Source organism: Heliconius melpomene, chromosome 2, assembly GCF_056956725.1.
Source record: "Heliconius melpomene rosina isolate 202511_hmr_F chromosome 2, ASM5695672v1, whole genome shotgun sequence".
Taxonomy (NCBI): Eukaryota; Metazoa; Arthropoda; class Insecta; order Lepidoptera; family Nymphalidae; genus Heliconius; species Heliconius melpomene.
In genome coordinates, this window is record NC_140390.1 from 6,611,516 (window position 1) to 6,639,426 (window position 27,911).

A 27,911-nucleotide genomic window follows, 5' to 3' on the forward strand; every position below is an offset into this window, starting at 1 on the left:
CGGCAGTGGATTTTTTATATTTTAATTTTTTTTATTGTACGTTGTAGATAAAAAATGTAATATTATGAGACCAGCCGTGAAAACAGCGATAGTATGTAATAACTATCTTTCGAATTTTGTTTGACATCATCATAGGCGAGATCTTATTTCTTTATTTATGTAGGTAAACTACAAGATGAGACAATCTCATGGCGAATCTGGTGATCTCAGTATGCCATTCATCACTGCGAAACGTGTGTTGAGATGTAACTATATAAATACAATTATACTTGGCAATCTCTTTCAACATGTTCAAATTAGACTCCCTATCAAAATTATGAGGCCCGAGGTCGTCATGGCGCAACAGAAGCGAGAGACTGTAAACTTGATGGGTTGTGGGTTCGATTCCCATTTGAAGAAATGAAATGTTTAATATTTTCATTTCTTTCGCTCTGGTGTCGAGGCCAATGCCACCAGTAATCGGCGGAGAGTGGATAGCAAAGTGCCTTATTACTAGGCTCTCTGTGACTACTCTACTATTGTGCCGTTACTCAACACACAATGGCTTCAAAAACAGCGGAAAGTGAGAAGCGGAGTGCTTTAACACTAAGCTCCCTCTATATGGAATACAGTATGAAGCTTAAAATCAAAAACATACAATTTACTTAGCATTTAAAGACAACCTTTCATTTCTCATTAAACACCCAAATCTCGTTGTACATGAATGAAAATAAACCAACACCACAATCTCAGTACTTCATCACCACCACGATAGCTGGCGGTGCTTACTTACCCATATCTGCCATCTTCGCGTTGCACCTTCAAGTTATAGCTTAAAGAAAAACTAGTTTAGCATACAAACACTGTGGGCGAACGAAGATCTGATAGTATACGCAATTACCTTCGTACGTGACACCTCGAGGGATTTTTATCGTCAGGTCCTCTTGCTTGGGAGTGCCCACAATTATATGGGTTTTTTTTACTAAAAAAAACGTTTTATGACGACTGTCACGTTAGATTAGAAATCTTTGTTTTGTTTCCTTCAAATTGTAGTGGAACTGTTGCTGTGCTTATTTTGATTAAATTCTAGTGTTTATCATTGTTAGTAAGTCATTGTAAGTCTTTATCGTGATAGTCTTTTTTCTTGTTTACGTCAAGTGTTAAGACACTTTGTAATCATAAAGTCACTTCCGTTCCTCACTTTCCGTCGAATTCTGGCATTTTGAGTAACGGAACTCAACGCCGCATTTTACCTTATTATCAGACGAGGAAATGAAAATATGAAATATTTCATTTGTTTGAGTGGGAATCGAACCCACAACCTGTCTCGTTTACGTCGCACGCTCGTGCTTTAGCGATATATGTATTCCACATAGTTTTTAATATAGGACTGTTAAAAAAAACAATATTATTGATTTTATCAATAGATTTATCTATATATTTTAATGAATAGTTCTCAATACAGCTGTCAAATAGTCACAGTCTCATTCGATTTTACAAAGCAATATTTTTTTAATTATTTCTGTAGAAAAAACTGCAAATCGACTCTTACCACGGTATTTACTCAAATCACTGGTTTATTAATTAATAATGATATAATAATAATAATTATAAAGACAGAAAAAAAAACAATTTTCATGTACTTTAGCTATATAATAAATGTGTGTATGTATTTTCAATGAAAGTTTCGTAATGCTTAAATTTAATGAATTCCATGGAAAATTATATTCATTTATAATTATATATTTTGTATTTTAACTAAATATTTATCAACTATATATTACAAAATTTAACTTACAGTTAAGATTTTTTTTTATCAATCGTTTCACGTGCATTTAGAGGTTGCTTGCGGAAATAATATACAAATAGTAAGAATATTAAAATTATCATAATTATTATATATTTTTACATACAAAATTCCAATGAAATGTATAATAAATATAAATACTCTTTTGAATATTATAACTTTTTTTTATATTATTATTATTATTCCTTTTTTTTAATTTTTGAAAGCAACGACCAAATGCACTATTCTCACAGCACAATTGACAAAACATATTTTCAAAATATGTTAATATAGTAAACACGTAAACATACCTTACAAATTGTATTTACAAAATAAAGCGATATTATTTCATTACTCTATTCTATTTGGGAAATTAAAAAAAAAAATGAAAAAAAAAAATTACGATGAAAGGGGCCGGTGACGTTTCACTTAAATTAGATACGTGTTAAGAAAAAGTAATAATCGACATTAATATGAGTGAACGTAAACTAATTAAACATTTATTTTTAAAAATTATTTATTAATAATTATAATTTGTATAAAATAAGTAATTTTATTTTTAAAACAATTGCCCGTTTCATCGAATTATCTATCCCTATTGCTATTGCAGTGGAGAATCTAATGTGAAAACTATTGTGTTTGAATTCTACGTGTTCTGTGACGTCATGCGTGTTACCCTTGCAGCCTTTGTAAGAAGATATTGGAAAAATCGCATCTAAAATTATTTAAAAATGATTTTTTAAGATAATTTTATATTAAAATAATAAAAAAAATATTATCTTTGATTTCTCCTAGTGTGGTATATCAATATTTTTAAGTATAATAACTACAATATTCAAGAAAAATTAAAATAATGAAATATTTTTTAAATTGTAAATTTTTGTATTTTTAGATGCGACATTTTTCTAAAGAAATGATAACATTCATCAAGTCCTGGCATTGACCTTTTGATTAATTAAATATAACTGCAATGTACGGTTCGTTTGGAAGGCTTCCGCAATAATTGTAGAGCAAATTTACAAAATAAATAGACTTGCGTTTCACTATTGTAGGCTGTTGAGAAAATTGAAGAAATTGTATCAAAAATATATCATTTGTACGCGAGAATAGAAAACAAACAATATCCGACTGTCGTTCACCACGGCTCTACTACTTCGGAAGCCTCCCAACCACCACCAGCACCACCACGCCGCGCACGCGCACGACCGTCCACCGAACATTAATGACTAAACAACCATCTAGTGTAAGCTTAACTATTTACAAACACCACGTCCGACCCGAATAGAACTCGACAGAAAAACAAAATAGGAACAATACAAAACGACGGCCGAGCCGGTATAAATACACTCTATGTACACTCTGGTCAGTCCTGCGTTTCCACGTCCAGCCCGTTCACCATACGCTCGATGCTCTTGAGGTCGGAGGCGGGCGGCGTGCCCGCGGGCGGCTCGGCGGACGCGGCGCGTGCTGCCGGGGACGCCCCGCGCGCGGCCGGTGATGCCCCGCGCGCAGTTGGAGACGCCCCGCGCGGGCCCGTGCCGCCTCGCGCCGGCGACGAGCTAAGGCTGCGCGCGCGCGGCGCCACCTGCTCGAAGGCGGAGCCCAGGCCAGGCAGCGCGTAGGGCGCGTAACGGTGTGCCTTGCCGAGCGCGGGAGCGGCAGGCGCGGGCGCCAGCGCGGGCGGCGGCGGCAGCGAATACTGCTGCAGCAGCGGGTGCAGGTTGAACAGCAGGCCGGGCGGCATCTGGTGCGGCGGGAAGAAGTGCGGCGGGTACAACGAGGGCGGGTACAGGTAGGGCAGCAGCGGGGGCTGCACGGGGGGGCCCAGCGACACGTCGGGCGCGGGCGAGGGCCTCGAGGGACCCGCGGGGGGTGAGGGGGCCCGGGCGCCACCCGAGCACGACGAGTCCGAGCCAGCCTCCTCTGCGCCCGAATCTCCTCCGCCACCACTTGAACTGAACCAGGCTGCAACAAATTTGATATGTTACCTCAAATTGAACATGCTGTCGTTTTAATATACCAACCAGCCTATATAAAATAATATAAATATAATGTAATTTGGGTTCATTGATTATAAAATAACATTAGATTTTAATATACTTACAGCTACTGGTGTGCTGCGGCGGAGGCGGCGGGGGGCTGGAGGGCCCGCCGACATCGAGGGGCCTCTCGTCGTCGTCCTCCCGCGTGTCGGACCGCGCCGTCAGCAGCGCCTGCCTGCGGTACACGGACAGACTACTCGTGTTATCATTGTGAATTAATTTCTTTGATTTATGATAATAAAAAAAAAACAAGTGATATGTTTAAATTACATTTCATTTCTTACAGTTGTAACTAGTGGTAAAAACTTCATTTCTTTCGTTCCAGACAATTTCTATTATAATAAATCCTACTTTTAACACGTGTTAGACATATTAGCGAAAAGATATAGGAAATCCATTTTTAGATTTTTTTATATTCCAATCTCCTTACTTATTCAAACCATCAATAACCCGAGTAAATCAATTAAAACTCAACTTGCATTATCTTAATATATTGACAAAAGGTGTAGATTAAAAGGCAAATTAATATTTACATACTTAAAAGACCAAAAATTTAATCCATTCTGAATACCAACCCCGAGCAGGGGGTGTCAAGTGGTTGACATTTCGGCTAATAGCTCCCGACCCTCGACCGCTAAAGGTTAATCATATCCTAATGATAGTGCCGAAACTTCGCCCTTTCAATGTCGAACGTGTCACCAAAAGGTACCTATTGGAAGTTTTTTAGGAACCCAATGATCCGTTTATTACGTAGTACGGCTGGGAAGTAAATTGTTGCTCGTTTACGATCTATTCTTATCCGGATCGAGACGATTCCTTGCGTTTTTTTAATAATTATATGACATTGATCTTTTTGTGTGAATAAAAAACGAATTCTTCTTCTTTTTGTCTCATATATATTGGATATTTCAAAGATAGATGACTTGCGGTTTTTAGGTATTATCAGAATATTTCATATAAGCTCTTCTCAAGAGGTGGTATAGAAGCCTAATCCTACATATGTTTACACGAGGAACGAGGACCAGTATGCAATCTAATCGGATCGAAGCATAAATCTAGGTATCCTAACACAGTAAATACCTAAACTGGTTTAAATGGAAAAAATCTTTTTGAATAACTAAGAATTCCATTTCTGGAAGATATTAAGAATTCCATTTCTACAGGCTTTAATACATGTTAAGCGTTTCCATACGATTCTTAAAATGTTTCATAACTCCTGGTTACTTTCACTTGACCACAAAGACCAGGCCACAGGTATTTGTTTTCAGCGTACGGGATACATCACATACATACACATACATACATGTAGAAGGATAGCCAGAGGGAATCTAGTGTTAAGACACTCCGTTCCCTACGTTTCGCCGAATTTTCAAACCGCATAAAAATTGCTTACAAATACCAATTCCTCAAACGGAAAAACCGCACATTAATTCGGACATTCACCAATCGAACCACAATACCTTAATCGTCGTTTACGAAATAAAAGACCAAAATCGTCCTAACCCCATCGCCCAATTACGTTGTCTGCAAAACAAACGTTTTGTCCATTGTCTCGTTGATCCCTAAATTCGTCCCTACTTCCCTAGTCGGTTGGTATCCGCGACCGCTCGCCCCTGATTACCGGGGTTCCGTACTAAATTCATTTTATTAACTCATCTCATCGCCAACTGATAGAATTTAATTTGTGCCACCCTATAGATGTTAGGGTTGACATAACGTTATCTGTTACACAGTAATTTATTGCTATTGTTGGAATGTTTTTATTTATACTTTTGGCTTTTAATTCACAAACATATGTCTTATTGTAATTTGTAATTTTTTTCTAAGGTGTTATAATATCTTTATAATAATTAAATTTCAAATAATTGTCATGGAAAAGTAATATTCCCGTTAGAACAGTTAATAGCTGTTGAGTTTTTTTAGAAGCAAAACGAAAAATAGAGTTCTCTTATTTACTTATCTAGTTATTTTTAATCAAATATATTTAAAATTACAAACCTTTTAATAAGAAACATATGTCAAATAAAAAACATAAAACCCCCATTTTGCAGTGAATTCTTACGATTTATATTTATTTTAATTCTTTCTATACAATTTTTTTTTAGAAAACTAACTTATATCTACTCCAAATCAGCATTAACTCAGTTTATTTTTATTAGACATAATTAAGTTAAAAAATTACACAAAATAATCGAGTTTTCTACAACCCTAACTTAAACCGCGCATTAGGGTGTTCACGTTACAATGTAAACTGTACGGGGGTGGCTCGCTCTGTAATTTTACCAAAATTTTTTATCCCCAAAAAAAAACGATGCATTTTGTAACCCCTCTTTTATTGAATATTCTAAGACACGGGTTTACTCGGGCATTATGATTGAGTGAATTGTCACTCAGTTAATATCCTATAAATGTAATACTTTTTCTTATAGGTGTTATCCTTTTAATTGAGTTAAGATTTTAGGACCTATTTTCTAGCTTCACGCTGTATCCCGCATACAGCGGGGTAGACAAGGCAGGAAGTGTTAAGTCCGTTTCTCATTTTCCACCGATTTCTGGAGGCATTGTGTGTTGAGTGGACTCCATTCTTTGCTTCGACACGAAAAGAAAATGGAAATATTAAATATTACATTTCCTCGAGCGGAAATCGAACTCACAGCCTGTCGTGTTTACAATTACACTTTGTACCCACCACGTTTGGCCTCATAAATAACTATTTAATTCATAAATAAATTTAAAAAATATATAACCTTCAATTACATTTACAAAAAAAAGCGATTTAAAAAGTTTAAACACAGACAATAAACATACAAGACACTGTTCACGTCATGCGTGACATTTGACGTGTTAGAACATGAGTAAAACGAGCTAAGTTGCCAGCACTAATTAGTCCAGTCGATTAATGGACATCAAAGCTGACCTTTTCCACAAGAATGCAGATAACATAAAGAATAATTATACTCTACGCTGTAGTTTGAATGGTGAGAATAGTTTTAACTTTTAAATATATGACTATTAATGTTGTCTAAATAGTAGAATCATCCTTATTCTTATTGCATTGCAATACATTGTAGGAGGAAATTAATGTTAAGAGACTCCGTTTCCTTGATTTTTTTCTTAATCAATTCTAGAGGCTTTGCGTCATGAATAGCGGAATTCAACGCCGCGCTTTACCTCGACAGAGCGAAGAAATCGAAATATCAAAAACCTCATTTCCTCGAGTGGCAATCGAAGCCATAATCTGTCACGTTTATAATTATACGCCCGCGTTTAACTGGCCTCAGATACATTTAGGTACATTACCTATCTATATATATAAAATCGAAAGGTCACTCACTCATCACGAAATCTAAAACTACAAGTGCTAGGAGTCTCAAATTTTGCATGGACGTCACTTATAGGACGTAGGTACTCATGGAGACAGAAATAATAATTAACAATAAAGTAGTCCACGCAGGCGAAGCCGTGAGCGGGCCGCTAGTATATTATATATTTAGAAATTAACTAAAAAATTACAATAAAAATAGTACAATTTGGACAGAACGACCGCCTCAATTCATATTTCTTCATGCAAGAACATCTCTATAGCTGTAACATTCTCGTTCTCGGGCCTTTCACGAAATGTTTGTCAAAACGTCCACGTTTCTAGCCATTTCCGCTCGGCGGCCATTTTGAAAAGATGAGTTTCCGGCATACGCCCTGTAATTCGGACGCTGCGACTGTTCCGGTGCAAAATGTTGGTTAAGCGAATTAAAGATGCCTTCCTGCCTCCCTTTAAAACACTGATGTTACTTCCGGAATGGACAAAAGTTGGCCTTTCACGCTTTTCCACACCGTTTTGTTTATGTTAAACTGACCAAATGTATACGAAACAATGTTTCTTGAATTAATTATCCGATAACAAAAGATACGCATAAGGTCTTAGATGTGCCTTGAAGCTTACTTAGTCCAAGTAGATTAAAATAAATATTATAATTTTAAATAGAATTATTTACTTGCCTACACAAGCAGCGACTATTTGGCATTCTGTCAATATAAAAGGTGGGAGCGAGTTGGCGTTGTCTAATAGAATTTTATATATGGCATAATAAACTAAGCCAGTCGTGACGCAGGGGCACAAGCATGCGACTATGTTTGGATTCGATTCCCACTCGAGGAAACGAAATATTTAATACTTTCATTTCCTCTTTTTCGATTACTTCTAGAATTAGGAAGTCGAAAAGCGCTTCATTGAGTTCCGCCACTTAATGCCTCCAGAATACAGCGGAGAGCGGGGAAAAGCCAACTCTAGGTTCCTCAGTTCCCTCTGCCTACTATGAAGCTAAAAAAACGAGATCCAAATCGTATACAAGCGTAAAGAAACACGTAGGCGTTGGTTTTCCTTTATTCAAATACCTAGTGCTTTATACACGCTCGCTTAGCAAATAGGCACCTTTAACTTTCCAAGTTCTTTGCGTGTTATTCTTATCTCATGCTATCATAAACCCAGTTCAATTAAAGCAAACACAAATGTTTAAAACTAACATTGTTTAAGAAGCTCAAATAAAAACATATTTAAATTTAAAACTTCGTAATAAAATCTTTAAATAATCTTAAATTTTGTTTTGTATAATAACAGTAATAATATAAGGAAACAATACTGCATATCGAAATACGAAGCTGACGATCCAGACGGCACTTACTGGTACAGACAGACATAATGCCCCGCATTCGCTGTCCACTAATTGAGTTCTCTTTGAATTTCAAATAAGTTAGCGGAATCACAAGCCATCCCCGCTATCAAATTATACGGCGAAAGAAAAAAAACTAAAGCTGATTTTATCGCGGAAACCCAATTTTCTCCCTTGCACGCTAAAGACGTTGGAAAAAGCGCCAAGTCGTATGACTCCACCATTTTGAGCCGTTACCCGCCATGTTTGAGCGCGTAACACGAATAAGGAGGCGCCAGATTGGTTTAATTTAAATTTGGAACGGCGTCGGGTGCGTTCCGAAACTCGTACTAATTAATTTGGAGATCCACAGATAGCTAATTTCATTTGATGTTAAGTTTATTTAAACTGTGAAGTGTTTTTTTGGTGTGATTTATTTCGCTCTTTTTTTGTGTTTACTTTTGCCACCTACGTTGTATTTTCTTGTTTCAAAATTTACACTCTATGTAGAGTTAAATTTGCCTAATTTGAATCGTTTACATAAAAATTACAACTTTTATTTTAAATACGTATATCTATACTCATAATAAAATCGTAAGAGGGTCGGTGTCTGTACTTGGAAGATATAAAAACCCAAAACTGTCTGTTTGTCTGTTTGTCCGTTAGTTTGTGCGTTTGTTGTCGCTAATCACAGAAGCGGCTTAACCGATTTAGATGAGTTTGCACTATTGATTTCTGGAAAGCTTCCGAAAACGTATAGGTTTTATTTTATTACAATCGGTTCAGAAATAAAAAAGTTATGTCAGTTTAAAGTAACTTAGTTCGACAAATTGCCGTAACAATTATTTTATACAACTGTTTTACTGAATTGACTGAATTTTTAGTTTTCAATACCTTTATTAATATTTCTATTTCAAGCGGGCGTAGCCGCGCACGGGCCCACTAGTATAATAATAAAAATAGAGAAAAAACATGAATGTACGCCGCATATAAGCATTAAAAATCATATAATTCAATATGATCGATAGACACTTATGTTTACTAGATAAAAAGTGATAAATTTAGTGTTAATATTTCATAAGTTACCTTAGATACCTTAGAAGGGAAAATTGTACTTAACGAGTGCGAATCAACTTGTAATTACCCACTACGTAAGATTACTTGTTAATTCTAAAATGGATCTACGTCGAAAAAAGGTAAAAGTAGGCAATATCGGATAAATTCATTAGATTTTCTTTCATAAATTTATTTTTAATCGATAGTTAATGCGGCATCATTGCAGGTTTAACGCAACGGTTGTGTGTTCGATTCCTTTTCGGGGAAATGCAATATTTAATATTTTCATTTTCCTCGCCCTGATATTAGAGTCAATCCACCTAACACGCAATGCCAGTAGAATTCGATGGAAAGTGGGGAGCGTAAGTGTCTTAGAAACACAGTGTTTTAGAAACACCCTGTTATCTGCGGAATAAAACATATAGCATGAATCGTGAATTTGTGTGTTGTGCGTGATAAAGCGTGAAGCAAAAACTAGAAAAACAAGATTCCATGGGAAAAAAGTACCATACTAAGGAAGTATGTAGGTACCTCACATATACCTATATATAAACAAACATTGTGCCCACAATGTATTATATTATAATACGAGGCAACCAACTAGAACAAACTAATAGTGTGAAGATAGTAATTAAACGCAATTACCATACTAATTAGGCAATAACAGAAACTAATATCAATTATATATATGTAAATACATAGAGTCGATGTTATGGATATAATTTCATATTGCAGAACAAATTAATTACTTCCTTAAATGAATAACTGATTTCTATTTATGAAGACTGAATGTGTTTATTACAGTTCATTTTTATTTTAGTTTCACACTGTAGCCTGCATATAGCAGGGTGGGCAGAGGGAACCTGGGAACCTATTGTTAAGATACTCCGTTCAAATTAAGACAGTTCCGTTCCCCACTTTCCGCCTAACTCTGGAGGCATTGCGCGTTGAGTGGCAGCAGGCATTCGACATCGCACTGTGCCTCTATATTCGCTCTGGCGAGGAAATGAAAATACTTGTTAAACATTTAATTTCCTCAAGCGGAAATCGAATCTACAACCAGTAGCGTTTATAGTCGCACGCTTGTGCCCCTGCACCACAACTGGCCTCACCTAAGAATCAAATCATTAATTTTCAACGATTTTTACATTTAATATAGGAAATAATTTTCAATAGGTATATACTTTATTTTATCTAGAACGAAGAAGTGAAATTACGAATTAATAACTTAACTTATTAATAACTTAGTCTAGGTGTAAATACTTACTTCTTCTCCCGTTTCCCCGCTCCCGTATCCCGGAAGCCTTTCGCAAACGGGTTGTTGTCAATCTTGAGTTGGGTTATCTGAAAATAATTATTTTTTAATATATGGTGTCTTTGACAATCTGTACGTTTCAAATTATTATTTATTTTTAATTTTAAAAATACTGTTTTTATCATTGTTCTACTGTACTAGTAATAGTGAAGTGTAAGTAGTGTGTTAAATGTATCGATAATTGTTTTTTTTAATTACATTTCTGTCAGTTAAATAGAAATTAATTGGTACCCAAATATTAGAATAATATTTTAACATAAAGTATGACAGCTTACCCAGTAAGTAAGATATATGACAAACAATTGTACTAATATCAATAAGTATTTTTGTTCAATATTAGATTGTATATGATGGCATTTAAAATTTGGAGGATATATACCTACAGTATATATTTTACATTTATAATATATTAGCCACATACAAGTGGCTTCGCCCGCTTAAATTTATTCATATATAATAGCTAAATTCTACAAAATCTTTACATAAATTGTAGTCTTAGTGTTATTCTGGTGTATAAGTGATATAACTGTACAGTTTCATCGAAATGCGTTCTGTAGTTTTTGCAAGTGGACCAAACATCTATCCTTACAATTTTTACAATTTATAATATTAGTAAGATAATAAAACTAGTAAGATTCTTCAAAAGATAAGACATTATAAAATTTTTACCTTTTCATTCTGATATGCAGTGACTGCTATGAACTCCGTCTCTTTGAAGACGTAAGTCCTGAAGGTGGAGTAGGGCAGCTTCAGTATATCGTTGGCACGCACCAGGTGAAACCTTGGCTGGTACTTGTGCATCGAGTTCAGGATCGTCTGCGTAACACACTTCAAACAGCTTAGGAACTTGATCGAAATACTCTTTATTTCGTGTTAATCTATATGAATTTTCATTATGTAACGCCATTGAGTTTAAAAAAGAAATATTTTTAATTATTAATTTGCCTAAAGTAGAGAGAGATTAGAGAATTAAGGTCGGTTAAGAAGAATTCCATAAAATTTAAAGATTTATTTTGTATAATTTATAACAGAAGTTTATTTCTTAACATTTTAAAGTAAGTTAGAAAAGTTTAAAATGTTAACAAGTTTTTCATTGTAAAATGTAACGACCTTACTTTAGATATCTGTTACGAATTAGGGTCAAGTGCAACCCTCTTGAATATCCAATAATGGGCAGCTTTAAGCCTAAAGCTATTTCATATTTAATCTACTTAATATCAAATATAATATCTGTATTTTTATTCTTCTGTACTTTTTACTCGCTTTAGGGCTAAAAAGCTATATTTCATCGAACACCATAGACCATTCACCATGGATGTATCTACATATATAATAAATATTCCCTGTATATTATTTAAACTAACAACCACATTGAATACTAAATATTTCTACTGAACCATAGAAGCTTTTATAAAGCGTGTGATTATCTAATAAGGCAGTTCAGTATTTGCGTCATCAATAATAACTTAGTTCTATAAAAGTTGGTTGGTTCAAAGTTTTGCGCCATTAGACCTTATTATTTCTTTGTCCACTGCATGAGTCATGAGGTGATCGCGATCTGGCAAAGGTGGTGCTTAGGTACACCTAATCGGTCGTTATTTCTCTAATTGTTATATAATTTTTATTTCCAACGAGGCTTTTGAATTGCTATTAATTTATGGGTGCGGCTTTTTTTCTTGTTAACTAAGCATAAGTTATCGATTTATTGGTTTTTTAAGTAAGTAACTAGGCTAGATAAAAATATAGGTATTTTAGTTCAAAATAATTTGAACAATAGGTATATATGAATTTTACTTTTCTTGTTTTTAGTATAAAGATATGTAATACATGAATTGTATTAAATCAGGTTGGTAAAATAACCTAGTCCTACAATATTGAATCTAATGTTTTAAAAATAAGCTTAGAAAGCTATCGTTTAGTTAAAAAGAAATTTGATCGCATTTTTTTATGACTTCCCAAGAAGTTTTTGAAGCGAGTTAAATATTAGTGAATTGGGGTTGTATCCGATTTGGGTATTTTCATTGCGTAATGACAGTACTGACCCCTCGCAGTTACTAAATTAAGGGGTATTACGTGCCCCTTAAACTTGGATGATAATAAGCGGTGTCGCGGAGCGTCATTGTTCAAAAATTGTTTGAGAACTTCTATATAAAAAAATACTGTTAAATTCTAAGTTATTACCTATTAGTAAGACTGTTAAATAATAATTGTAGGAACATCTATATTTTGATAAAGTTTAGAAACCACCCAATGCCGTCGAAATATTAAATATTTTCATTTCTTCGCTCTGGTAGCGAGAAAAATCACGGCGTTGAGTCTGGCACACAACACGCAATGACTCAAGAATTCCATGAAAAATAGCAAACGGAAGTTTCTTAATGGAGAACGGAATGTCTTAACACTAGGTTTCCAGGTTCCCTCTGCGTACTATGTGCGGGATACGGCGTGAATTAAAACACGTTTAGTTTAATAGTTTAACACGTTAGAAACGATCTTAATATATTTATTTTTAATGCTTAAAACAATTTTGTATCATGTTCAGAACAGCTGATAGTACAGACATCGTATGTAGATGACAACAAATGTTTACAATAGGTAGACATAGTGTGTATGTCGGTATTTTTTCTCACATCCTCTCCCATAAATAATACAATAGAAGTAGCCATTATAAAAAAAAACTTGAACCAGTTAACGTTCAAAGGACAGATAACAAAGTGTATGAGACATCAATACAACCAATAAATAATGTATAAACTAAGTATTTACTAAAGGAATGCACCGACTCGTTCGCACCAAGGAGGCGGTAAATCACTATGATATTTAGTATTTAAAAGATTCCACGCAGCCATAATCTAGATATCTACATCTATTGTTGTGCCGTCATAGAATCTTTGTATTGCAATCATATTGTATTTGTATGCTAAACATATATTAAAATTCTAGAGAGACGCGCGCTGTGTTCCCCTTATACATCAATATTCAAGGTTTTTGTTCTACTATAGCTACTATTTTATTTCTAGTACTAGTTTTACTGGTAATTCCATCCTTTAGGAGTTCATTAAAGCCGACTACGAATGCTGCTGTGACTATTGTTTGGTTTTCTGTATAATGAAGGCGGTCAGCCATCGCAGAAACATAAATTAGTGGTTATTGTATATTAAAACTAACTAGTATGACTTTGGAAGTCATACTGGTTAGTATGGTCAGTATGTTTATATATAGGTATTTGAAAACTACTTGAGCTACTTAAACTTTTAATTAAATAATAAAAACATTTTACATTTCTCTCTTAAATTACATTTAATTAATAATAGTAACCCAAGTAAGATTTATTACATCAAAAGAAATTTTAAAATACATATATGTATTATACAATCGTAAATTGTCGACAATTATGGGTCCAATTTTCAATCGAGGAAATATTTAATATTATGTTATAATGGAAAAATAACTGTATTAACACTAGGTTCCAAGATTCCCTCTGCCTACCCTACAAAAATCTACACTCTACCGTGGGAGACCGTTATGAAACAAATGTTATTGACTTATTGCTTCCCCCGACTCGTATTAGTTGAAATTGCTTTTAATTCGATTAAATCATTTGATGAGGCGGGCTTCCGTTCAGATTTAATGTGGAAGATTGAGTTTCGGCGGCGACTTTTTTCATAAAACAATTAAGTACCTATTCGCTTAGTTGTCGTTCATTTAAACAACTTAAATTACACGATTTTTTTGTTTAGTTTCACACTGTATCCCGCACACAGCAAGGTAGGGAGAGGAAACCTAGAGTTAAGGCACTCCGTTCCTATTAATACCACTTGTCGTTCCCAATTTCCGTCTATTTCTGGAGGCTTATTAATAAATAATTGCTTTAAGAACTTTTTTAAATTGTTTTTGTCTCTAACACGTGATCTACATCCACACTTTGCAGTGAAAAATAATTTATTTCTTTAAAAAAATATCTGTTAAAGCATGTCTAGATAAAATAAAACTAAAAAAAACAAATCACACACCATTGTCGTAAATTAGACGAAAGCAAAAGAGGCATTATATTTTAAGCTAACGAAGCGGTACTACTAAGACGTGTTCATTTCGAAACCGATAACATTAAAATAAAATTATAGTTGTACCGTGAGCCTGCCTTAATTACGGATCTTTTATTCATCCGTCCAATTTCTTTATTTTACGGCTGGACAACAAATTAATATGTAAATAAGGATGCACGGTGGTCTGTCGATGATTTTGCTTGTCGATTAAATGTAATCGACAAGAGTTTGATAACAATGTATATTAAAAGCGGTGGTTTTTTTTATAGCTATACTCTAAAATTATAGATCTCAATTATGCTTAAAATTGTTTTGTAACAGTACTTTAAAATGTGAAAACAATTGCGCAATTTAAATTTTTGGATAAAACATTTAATTTGAAGTGAATATTTTTAATTGATACAAATAATTATAACTAATCAATTTTAGTATCGACATTCGGCAATTTCGTTAATGGGTCGTCCCTAATGGCGAAGGTTCGCCTAACAAGCCAGAGATGGCGCCAGAGGTCGGCGCGCTTTTGTTTCGACACGGAAACAGTTAATAAAATAATTGCTAAACGCTACACAGATTAAAATATAATTGTTGTCTATAATAGAGACGTTACGTTAAACGGAATCTAGAAACAATTTACGATTCGTGACGTATCCACGAGATCGACTATCACGTGTTAAACGACCAATTAAAAGTTTGTAATATTTTTTTATAATTGTTGTTAACAATTGCTCGAGCGCCATTCAATGTAACGGTTTGGAGAACGTGAATTTTTTTGGAAATATTTTGTTTGTGTTTTGATTGTCTTTATTTTATTATATTTAATAATATATACGAAACAGAAATACTAAACATTAATTTAAGACCTAATAAATTATTGAAGTTTAAGCTATTCGGCTCTAGATGGCGCTACCAGTTAACCGTTTGTAGACAGACTATAAGAGACACCAGAGACTGCATTCTTCTTCAAATTTAGAACTCATCTATGACAATAATTTTCGTTCTACAATGATTATATTATTTACATATTAATTTAAAATATATTTAAATTAAATATATAAAATTCAAATTAAATCTAATTAAGTTTATATCGTTTATTCGAATGCACTCTCGCGTCTGACGGGCGTCGCCCTTCGTTCGCGCCAAACGGCTAATTCGCGCGGCAAACACACACCATAAGTCATATTAACCGCGGGCGGGGCCGACGTACCGCACTCATCTCACTCTAACAAACTAGAGAAACGCGCGCGGCAGTTTGTTTTTCCTTTTACTTACTTCCTTTTGAAATCTTATTTTGAATTTTATACCTATAGGGGCGTGGATGCTATTGCATGGTACGCCAGCTCTCACCGTCAAGACCTGGGCCGTCTCTCTCTAGCTTTTTGTGATTTTAATTCGCGGAACGGCATCGGGACGTGATTCGAGTCTATAGAAGTTTTTTATTGCGAATGTTCGGAATTCGATGGAAGGAAATGGATTTTATTTCGGCTGTCGCTTATGCAGGTATCGATTGATTCGAATATCGGTTTTAGTCGGATGTTCCCCTCCCTTTATGGTGCATAGATGTTTCAATGGAACGGATATAAAATGGTGGGTATCTCTTAGATCTTTCTGCTTTATGAAATGTTATATGTGTATATAGCGGGGTAGGCAGACCGAGCCTAATGTTAAGACACTCCGCTCGTAATTTTCCGCCGAATTCTGGAGGCATTGCGTATTGAATGGCAGATCTCAACACCGCGCTTTGCCTCGAGACCAGAAGGAAGAAATGAAAATATTCAATTTTTCAATTCCCGTGAGTAGGAATCGAACACACAACCTGTAAGTATTTACAGTCATACGCTTGTGCCTCCAGTTTCGCCACGACTGGCCGACAAGGGTATATTTTTTGAAATATTCTGTTTATTGATGGTAATTATAAAAAAAAACTTATTCTAAACGGGTCTTTCTTATTACGAGATCTTCGAAGATGTTAACAAAATTCAAAACAAGCAATCCTTAGAAGAAATGGATCATATAGCCCCCATAAAAATTTAAAATGCATCATTAAACCTTCCCATGGAAGTCATACGCCATAGCCTACTTCATTTAGAGGAACACAAAAAAAGTAAGTATACGTATATTTTTTATTTTTTAAACCAGATTACCGCCATAGGAGCCGCCGATGTATCAATATTTGCCTTCTCTGTTGACACGCGAACCGTCTTAGCATCGCAAACAAAAGGGTTCACTAATGCCCTTTTTTCCACAAAAAGCTTGGACAAACATTGGGGCCAATACGACAGTGAGCGACAGCGAGAAATAATAGTTATAAATGATAAACTCATATTTGTATACGTAAAATTGAGAATTAAATAATAATTTTGAAGAAAAAACGATAATTCGATTATAATTTCCTTTTTAGCTTCCCGTTGTATTCCGAACACAACAGAGAAGGCACGGAACCTAGTGTTAAGACACTCCATTCCTTAACACTAGGTTCCCAGGCATTGAAAAGCGATTTTTTTATATAAAATAAATATTTCCTCAATATTAAACATTTCCTCGTTTTAATCGAACCTACAACCTTGTGTCCACCGCCACGACTGGCTCAATAATATTAAAATTAACATTCTTTACAAAGACAGTTTCATCTTTATGTTAATTAAAAATTATTGTTAATGAATCATACCCAGAATAATCCAATAAAATTCTATAACCTATATCTAAGTAGGTACATAAAATTCTAAATCATCTTAAAATTAAGCTAATTGATATAAAAAAGGGGAACCTTTTATAAGGTATTTAAAGTTCAAACAATCGATTCGCGTCCGAGTTGCGCGGGCGCAGGAGCAAATCCATTAGCGATTAACGACCGATCGGGCGGGTACTAAATTAAAATAAATATTTGCCGGCAGCGCCTGTACAAAGCGAGTTCTCTTTTATGTAAGCCGACACAGGTGCCGCGGTACTGTCGTGCACTTGAATGGAGATATAGTAGGACGGACGAGTCGTGGCCTCCCCGAAGTAAATGCCTGGAGATATATTTCTGAAGTTTGCAAATTGGCACAAAATTAATTTTAAGTGAGAGAAATCCTTTAACAACATCTGCGCTGTATTGTATAGCTAAGGGGCCACGACTGTTACACTGTACTATAGCTGTCCTATATCAGTTCGAGTTCTTACTATTTAGATATTTATACTATCTTAGTAGACTTCTGAGATGCTGGAGCAATTTGCTCTCAGATTTCTATATCGATTTATTTACATTTTAAATATTTCAAGTCTTACGATAACTTAGTGTTATCTTCATTTGTTGGATAGTGTAATCGTGTGGATAATGTTTAATATGGCTTTTCTATAGGAGTTGGTATGTTCTTTTTATTATAGAAAACTAGCATTTTGTAAAGATTTAGTATGTGGTCGACAGCTAGTATAATTACTTATAGGTATATACAATTTTTCCAAAAAAATAAATATAATATTAGTTAAAATAGATTTGCCAGCTTCACCGTATTCCGCACAGAGCAGAATTGGCAGAGGGAACCTAGTAAAACACTTCGTTCCCCACTAAAATAGATTTAGATACTTATACATTCTATTGGTCTATTAAGAAAATACTAAATTCACATAGACGACAGCGTTAATTCATATAAATAAATAAATATATATTTACCTTATTTGTTTTTTTTTAAATATATTATTAAATCGCTAACACTTTTCTTTACACCTGTACATTTTCGTCCAGTTATCGAATGTGATATTGACGATACAAGCAATGCCATAAATCATATTTCGTTTTACATCTGTCACTTTATTTTATGATGGCGCCGTTATATTTTTTAATTAAACAGGATTAACTGTTTAAGTTATAATGGAGGTGCAAAAGTACTTAATATCGATTCGATTCGTATAAATTTTGTATCTTTATCGATAATAATCTCAAAAATAAGGATGTTAATATTTTTGGAAGAATATAATTAAATATTGAATTGAAAATGTTATAACCAGAATTCATTAATTATTATAATTCAATGTATTAAGTTATTTTTTTAGCATTTTGATTTGAGTGGCGGAATTTAACGCCGCGAAGAAATGATAATATTAATAAATAGATAATAATCCATTACCTAAAATGGGAATCGAACTCACACCCTGACGCGTTTACAGTCCACACTCAGCACCTACTCCTTCATCGATCTTCAATATTGATAGATTGATAATCTGAGATCACAAACAGCAGGAAGCTTAAAGTAGTCACCGATACTAAACACGCGGGGCAAATAGACCGCCATTAAAACCTTTTTTTGTTTTTTTTTTCTGAAACACGATATCTTTAGGCTGTATAATATAGAATCTTCGTCTCCATTTGAATAATAGACAAGTAGATGATTAATGATTGGAGGGAAAATGAATGTAACAAATGTCTTAATGATATCATTATTAGCAATTGAATAGTGTATGTAAATATTAAATTAATATAATAAATAAATGTTGTTAAATATTGCTGTTATTGTCAACAATTTAAAGTTTGTATTTAATGTTTTCATTTCTTCGCTCTGGTGTCGAGCTGCATTGAGTTACGCCACCCAACACGAATTCCAGAATTCGGCGGAAAATAGAGAGAAGAGTGGTTTAACATCAGGTTCCCTATCCTATCCTTTTGTGTGTGGATTTACTTAAGTCCCTTTTACTTAAGAGCAATTCGTTTTTTTTATTTTGTAGATAGTGAAAGCAGTTCCACAGATAGCTTTTTAATTTATTTCCTTTTAATCCCACTATAGCGTGCAGTTTAAGTTTAAAAATGAAAAATTACAGTAATTATAGAATAAATGATAACGAGAAACTTCAATAACTGGAATTTGTTATTTACTTATATAACTTAATGATCATTTTGTCCAATTAATGTAATACAGTTTTAATGGATTTTAAATAAAAATTAAACGAATATAGAGATATTATTCATATATTTTAATTTTATTGAAGAAATATAAAATGAATTTATACTTATTTTAAATATAAAATTTAAAATAGATACCGTTGTTCTAATAATTCTATCCCTAGTGACAAAACATAATTTAAAACTTAAAAAAACTACTTTTAACTATTTTTAAAGACCCAAAAATACTATGTTTTGGAAAAATGCTTATTATAGCTCTTAAGACGCTAATCCAATTTCCATAAACATGACCACCGAGATGTACAAGACTTTCAATAAAAAAAAAACTCCTACGTTGAGATACCGTTTTCATTTATAGACATATCATTAATTAATGACAAAAAAGACCTTAAGATCGATCTCAGACTTGAAAGTGGCATTTAAATACAGGTCCACGTGTCTCAACACTAGAAACTCAACACACAGATGTGCTAGAAGTTATAAAATAACAGCCATAGAACTAATATTATTTAAATCTGTTTTTTACTATAATATAAGTTAAATGTAAATATCTGTAAATAAATATTCATAAAAGGCGCTATGCGTATATTAATTTGATTGAAGGTGTAATGGAATATTGCAGTGCTATCTAGTGGGTAGTGTTTTTTTAAATTATAGTGTATATATATGGCCAGTCCTGGCGGAGGGGTACGTGTGTGTAGTAGTGGGTTCGATCTCCACTCGAGGTAATTAAATATTTAGTATTTTCATTTCTTCGCTCTGGTATCAAGGCAAAGAGCGTAGAGTTCAGCCACTGAATGCGCAATGCCTATGTATATGTGCGGAATAAATAAAGGCAACTTTTCATGGTTTTTGTATGCTTTTCGACAAATTACTAGATAAAATCTATCTTATAGGTATTTGACGTAAATAAAGTATTAAACGAGATTGTGAAATAATATTTGTTTTTACAATACTGGCATGTCTTTGCTTTAGTTGATAAATAAATAAATTAACTGTGAGCGAAAAATGGCGAGAGAGCTAAATCAATTCTTGTAATTAAAAAATCTTTTTTCGTATAACATACGTATGTAGAATAATACATTTATTATTATATCGTTTAATTTAAACAACCAAAATCATTTAAATCTTAATGAAAGTAATCTATTATAATTTTTTTCTACAGAAATAAAATCGATTTTATTGTCTTTTTAGTACTGTTTTTTATCTTTAAGGAAGAATATAAATAAAAAAATGCTTAAAAATAATTTAATTTAGTATAAAAAACCTATTTCCTCAGTATTTTTAGCGTAATGTCAACGTATACACAAATACAGAATAAAGTGCGGGGCAAAGTTTTCAATTCGAGTGAAGCCTTTTAGCCGTACACAAGTGTTAAATGTTTATTCGCGAGTCAAACACCGGATTGGCCGTTGCGGAAAATGGACGAAGCAATTTGGCTTTTTAAAACTCAAATTTTGGTTAAACTAGTATTTGTATGTGTTTTTTAATTATCTGGATATTTTATGGAGAAATATTATGGAGAAAACTGTTGTATAATAATGTATGGGACATAAGTTATTTGAGATATTAAGGAACTGTTTGGCGCTATTAAATTGACTTGTTTTTATTAATGGAATGTCTTTTTTTAATTGCGTTGAAATTATTTAAACCACAAACTTTATATATGTCTTTTAAATTTACTGTTATTTGGAAATTTCTATCTCTATTAATGTTTACTACACGGTGTAACCCGCATAACCAGGCTAGGCAGAGGAATCTCAATGTCAAGACATTCCGTTCTCCACTTTCCGCCCGATTTTCGAGACATTGTATTAAGTATTGGAGCTAAACGCGCTTCACCTGCGTGGTAACCGAACTCACAACCATCACACTGCTGTACAAAAGCCTCTCCATTACTTAAGATATTCTTATTATAAGATTTTCCTTACATTTTCATTATTTCCACTATATAAATAAGCAAAACCAGAATTCAAATCTAGTATAGCACCGTCCGTACCACGAACCAGTATTTATTTAGTGAAGTTTTGGCCAACGGTATCTGTTGTATGGAGAAAGATGAATTCGGAATACAGCTTTTCATCTGAACTCAAGTGTTAATGTTTGCTCGCTGCAAACAAGTTGAGTACATTCACTCGCCACGTACTGGAGAGCGGAGAAAATAATATTAAATTATTATTTTATTTGTGATGAATAAAAAATTTTAAGTATGTATTACTGAATTTCGTCAGTTATATAAATTGACTAATAATAAATGTATAGATTATTTGGGTTAGCGATGAGGTAATTGCACATTTTAAAATAATCTAGTTAAATATTTCGACGTTTGATAAAGACTATATAAAAAAGAGAAATCACTATGTTCTTTACTTTAGGTCTATTTAGAGATAATAAACGCTCAGTGATAGAACCTAACATCGTCATATAAAATATCTAGAACTAATTTTAATACTTTATTAAAATTAGTTCTAGATATTTGATCAGTGCTCGCAAATAGCAGGGAGGCAGAGGGAAATTTAATAAAAACGAAGCGAATTAATCCTGGTGTTACATCACTCTGTTTTCATTAACACATTCCCGTTTCCCACTTTTCGTCTTTCCGCTACTTTCTAGTAAGAAGAGGCTGCTTTACGTATTATAGATTTAGTAAATCTAACCTCAAAATGAAAATAAACATAATAATTAAACACTACAAATCTAAATATAACTAAAACAATACGAGCAAAACCACGAGCTCGGACCAGTATTCAATAAAGAGGTCAAAATGATGAACCAGCACGGTGTGCCTTTTAGCTGAACAGAAGTGTTAATGTTTGCCCGCGGAGCAAACACGCCGAGCACACAGCCTTTGCGGCGTGAAACTGATATGCCGACAAAAGTGGATTATTTTTATATTTTTATATATTCTATTTACTCGGTTTTCACTTTTGTTTGCGTGCTACGATTTGTGGTGGTAATTGGGTGTGTGTTTTTTGAATATTAAAATTAAATCAGAATCACGCTGTGTCCCGTACACAGCAGAATAGACAGAGGGAATATAGAGTTAAGACACTTCTTTCCCCACTTTCTGATGAATTCTGGAGGCATTGCGTGCTGAGTGCACTTTCTGATGAATTCTGGAGGCATTGCGTGCTGAGTGCACTTTCTGATGAATTCTGGAGGCATTGCCTCGATGCCAGAGCGAAGAAATGAAAATATAAATTTCGATAATTAATTCATTTCCTCGAGTGGGGATCGAACCCACCACCACGCGCGTTTACAGTGGCACTTTGTGGCCCTGCGCCACGACTGGCCTCGACTTTTTGAGTATTGCGAAGCATAATTGTATTTTAGATATTATATTTTATTATAATATCTATATTGATATCAATATAATTTTATTTTTCGAATAATTACATAACAAGCATCGTATTTAGTCTAGTTGTTCCCGTTCACCGCTAGATGGCAGTAGTTACTTAATATATGCTAATTCAATTGGCTAATTAAACCATTGTTTAATACATAAATAAGTATATATATAAAATTACTGAGAAGGCATTTTAATTAGTTAAAATTATAACTTAGTACTAATTATTATATAGAACTGAAGTCAATGAGTGGACTATAATAAAAACAATAAAAAAAATTGTAATAAAATTGTAATTTATTACATTATTAATTTCACAACTCCAAGCTTAGAATACAGGGTGTTTAGCTATTTTTATAGGGAGAACGTTAGCACTGAGAAATAAAAGATAAATTATCACCTCAAACGATTCTAAGAGCTTTTCCCCGTTAAGTTTACTTGAAGAACCTAAGATGTAGCATTACTTCTCTGCACCTATAAGTGTCGGCAGCATCCCTCTCACAAATCGGTTAAAAACAAATGTTCGCGTCACATTTCAACCTTACAAAGCGATGTACTTAAATACCCTTACAGTTTCTATTAATACCGGCAAAAAGAAAAGGGGACAAAAGCCTTCAAAACTATTAAAACAAACTTACACTCGAGTACAATTACGAAATATAGACAAACCGACAGAGACTTTGCTTGAGCTCTCCGTTTTAATCTACCAATTTTCAATGCATTAAAAGACATTAAAATGTGGCACAGCTCTCTCATAAAGACAGTGGCGCCGCTCAGCAATTATAACTAACATCGTGCTATGGTGGACCAATTATACTGATCCCTCTTGAAGAACAAAGAGTTCCGTCCTCCAGGTCCTCTTTAGATCTGTTATAATAATGCAGCGGTGATTTTATACTTGAACGATGATGCTTTAAGCGGCTCCGGTAAAAGGATTTTTTATAGTTTTATACCTTCGTTCTCTATAAAACTGTATTGCAGCTAGGAGCTGTCTCTATTAATATATCTGGTTGGAGCTGTCGTTTGTCCGTTTGAAATGGATGAACTGGTTTGTTCTGAACGTAACCAGAATTAGGACAAGGTATTTAAGTTTTTATATTCCAATTAAGATATCTTTTAATATGAAGAAAGGTGTTTTAAGTAATAGTAATTGCTGCTTTTAAGAAATGTGACTAGGCGGTCCTAGGTTCCTTGGCAAAAGCGATCTTAGGTTTGTTGACATATACCTATAGCAATTCTTTAGTGTTTTTTTTATATCTAAGTAAGCAAGTATAGTGATTGACACTACACTCTCTTTTGTTCTGTAAAAGCGTTTGGTAGAAAATATTGACAGGTCTTTTATTATATATAACAAATGTAAATAAAGATATATATCGATATTAAATATTCCCAACTCATTATTCAGTACCGATTTTGCAAATGGATATTACTAAAAAAAAATAGATATTTTTCTTCTAATATCCAATTTCTAAAAAAATAACAGTTACTTACAGTAAATAGTTAATTAATACGAATTAAAAACCAAAATAATGAAAATGAGGCCAGTCGTGACGCAGGGACAGAAGCGTGTGACGAAAGTACCTTAAGGGTAACGAAGTGTCTCAACACTAGGTTCCCAGGTTCCATCTGCCTGCCTTGCTAAGTGCGGAATGCAACGTGAAGCTGAATGAATATAGAAAAAAAAACTTAAATAGATTACTTAAATATACCTACAAAGTTTTTTTCTACGGATATCTTACTATACAAACAAAGTAATAATCTAGTTGTAAAAAAAAAATCAATTGTAGAAGTACGTAGAAGTCACGCCAACATTAACGTTAATTGTTGAACAGGTAATTATAGTATCAGAGATTTCATAACAGATGAAATTATAGGCTAAGGTTTGTTCTTTAGCTGATAGGGTAAAATCTGTTTAAGTATGAATTAAATAGGTATATTTCATTGGTTTATAGCAGGGAGGACTTGGGAACTTAGTGTTAAAACTCTCCGTTTCAATTAAGACACTTCCGTTGCCTACTTTCCGCTGAATTCTTGAGGCATTGAGCTTTAAGCCCAGCCTCGTGCTTTACTTAAATAAATAGTGCCTTTAAGCTGCGCTAAAACGGCCTTGACAAATGACGGCAGTTATATTTCATAAGGTTAAACTATAGAGAAAATAGAATCGAAAAATTTCATTAAATAGATTTTAAATATTTAAAACTTAAAATAATTATAAACTTAACAGAATTGATTTGATATGGGCCAGAGTCCCGGCAGAATATCGGTTAAATATTTCTGTTTATGTTTCTCTCAAACGTAAAATATAGATTAACAAAAAATGAATCAAAAACTAATTTTAAATTTATATTTTTCATTTCTTTGCTCTGGTGTCGAGGCAAAGGGCAGAGTTAATTTCCGCCACCCAACACGCAATGTCTCCAGAATTCGGCGAAAAGTGGGGAACAGAGTGTTCTAACACTAGGCTCCTTTAGCCTACCCCACTATACAGCGTGAAGTTGATTTGATTTATACTATTAAAATCTAAAAGAAAGCCTTCAATGATCGCGCCATCTCAACACCAATTACTATTCTACAGACGATGTCTATTTAACGTCCTAGGCATAAACAGCCATTTCCATGAAATAAAAAAGTAACTCGTCAGTTCATATCTCAGCAATGGCGTCCAGTTTTTACCAATATCTTCAACAATTCCTAAGATATTTTTGCTGTCGTCTATACTATTGTAATACAATTTAACGAACTCTATTAAGTAAATGTGTATAATTAATTGTTGAGGCGAGAACTTTGGTTTTTTAGTAAGAAATGTGTGTTGAATATTGTATGGGTTTTCACGTGCTTGGTATATTTTTCTAGTAACCTAATATATGTATTTTTGCTCTTTTATATTATTATTTTATATATAAAAGATATCGTAATAAAAAATCTTTCTTTAAAAAGTTCACTAGAAAAAGATATAGTAAATTTTTAAATGTGAAAAAATATAGGTACATATAATGATATTATGAATAGAAAAATATTTTTAGAAAACATATAAAAATCACGGACCTCAAACCTGCGACTCTTAAAAACGACCGAAAGGCGCAAGTACCGTCAAAATATATCGTTATAAAATATTTTTATAATATAGAGAATCATCATCATCATCATCATCATCAACAACCATCCTTTGTCCACTGCTGGACCCAATTCTCGCCACCACACCCGATCAGCTCTTCGGACCCACCCGAATATAGAGAATACAAATTATTATTCATACATTAGGCTTAACTGAATTATGCAGGTAAAATGGTATTACGACGACATCCTATTAAATTAATTTTTAATGGGACCACCGCCGAGATCCCATGCGATTTATATTTATGTCATAGACTCAACGCCATAGAAAATGAAATAAATAATGTTTTTTATCTATAAAAATATACATATATAGACAGACTTTTTTATAGGAATCTCGATTAATTATTGTATGAAAGATTTTTCATTAAATACAAATATGTATTTTATCTTCACTATAACTCATAACATTTTTAGTTTTTTACAATCTAGTTATACAATGTATCGCCTTTATAAATAACTAGAGACTCTAACGCGGCTTCGCTCGTTTAAATTTATTTTTATATTATAGCCAAATGATAATTATAATTCTTTTTAATAGATATATCAAAATCAAAAATGTGATCGAGGAAATAGTTTTTTTTTAATTTCATTTTTTCGCTTCGATTTATTAGATTTTTTTTAAATCAATTAAAAATACTTTCCTAGTTTATTACTAATCACACCTACAAAACTCTTTTCTTTTATATAGAACTGCGTTATTTACGCAACTTACAAAAAATATGTACAAAACTAGATTTTCTATAGTAAACAACGTAAGCTACTTGTTCTACGGGTGTAGCGGCCATGCTCGAGATGCCTCGCCATTTGAGACACATTCACGGAATAGGCTCGAGTTTCCGTGAAAACATAACTTTCGATTGTAGCTATGCGGTGACATTTTTGAGGGATTGAGAGAGGAGTTTTTAGCTTCACGCTGTATCCCGCATATAGCAGGAAAGACAGAAGTCATTATTTACCATTAAGCCTCTACCACTTTCCGCGGAATTCTGGAGGCAATGCGTGTTGAGTGGTGAGATACGCCACGTGTTGCCTCCTAAAGTGAGGAAATGAAAACATTACATATTTTAATTCCTCGAGTGGGAATGAACCCATAACCTATCAGCTTTACAGTCGCAATCGTCGTCGTCGTCGTCGTCTGTTTTAATAATAAGATTCCCAAGAAATATAGATCTCAGGTATTATATTTTATACTAGCATATATATAAATATTTAGTTTATATATTTAAATAACATATTTTTCTATTCACAGCTTCAATTTACCCTTTCTAGAATTTACAAAATATTTAAGCAGTAGCCTTAGTTCCTTTTGACCTATCAATATCTGTTATTCTTTTGATCAACTTAAAAAAATGGAAACGCATCCCCTAAAGGATATAAGACACTATACATCAAACGCAAGTCCCATGGGGTGGGGTGGGATGGGGGTAGTAATTGATTGGCCTCGATATCGATGCGCTTATGATATGGGGGTTATGGAGATCACGTCAAGTTCGATTAGGTATATGACCTTCTCATGGGGTCTTATACTTTTTTATTGTAAAAATATACTAGAAATATATTTCATTATTTTTTTGTGTACTTTTAGCTCTAGATTCTATTTTTATGTATTAAACAAAAATGTATAAAAAATTAATTGAATTTAATGAAATTTAATACTAAATTATCAACATAAATAACATAAATGCACATAGGTATATCTAAAAAA

General features: G+C 33.6%; 1 protein-coding gene across 9 annotated transcripts in view; it reads right to left on the bottom strand.

Annotated features, from left to right (window-relative positions):
- Window positions 1-1,390: 1,390 nt before the first annotated feature.
- LOC146540619 (T-box transcription factor TBX2-like) overlaps window positions 1,391-27,911 on the bottom strand; it is a 101,000-nt gene continuing 74,479 nt past the window's right edge. For 4 of the 9 annotated variants that reach the window (XM_085203544.1, XM_085203592.1, XM_085203575.1 and 1 more), the window contains 4 exons: window positions 11,494-11,652; window positions 10,777-10,853; window positions 3,870-4,000; window positions 1,391-3,730 (listed from right to left, as the gene is read on the bottom strand). In XM_085203544.1, the coding sequence (XP_085059670.1) occupies window positions 3,129-3,730; window positions 3,870-4,000; window positions 10,777-10,853; window positions 11,494-11,652 (969 nt within the window). In that variant the 3' untranslated portion in view covers window positions 1,391-3,128. The remainder of the gene's footprint in view (window positions 3,731-3,869; window positions 4,001-10,776; window positions 10,854-11,493; window positions 11,653-27,911) is intronic. The other 5 variants (XM_085203560.1, XM_085203601.1, XM_085203584.1 and 2 more) reach the window with 2 other exon arrangements.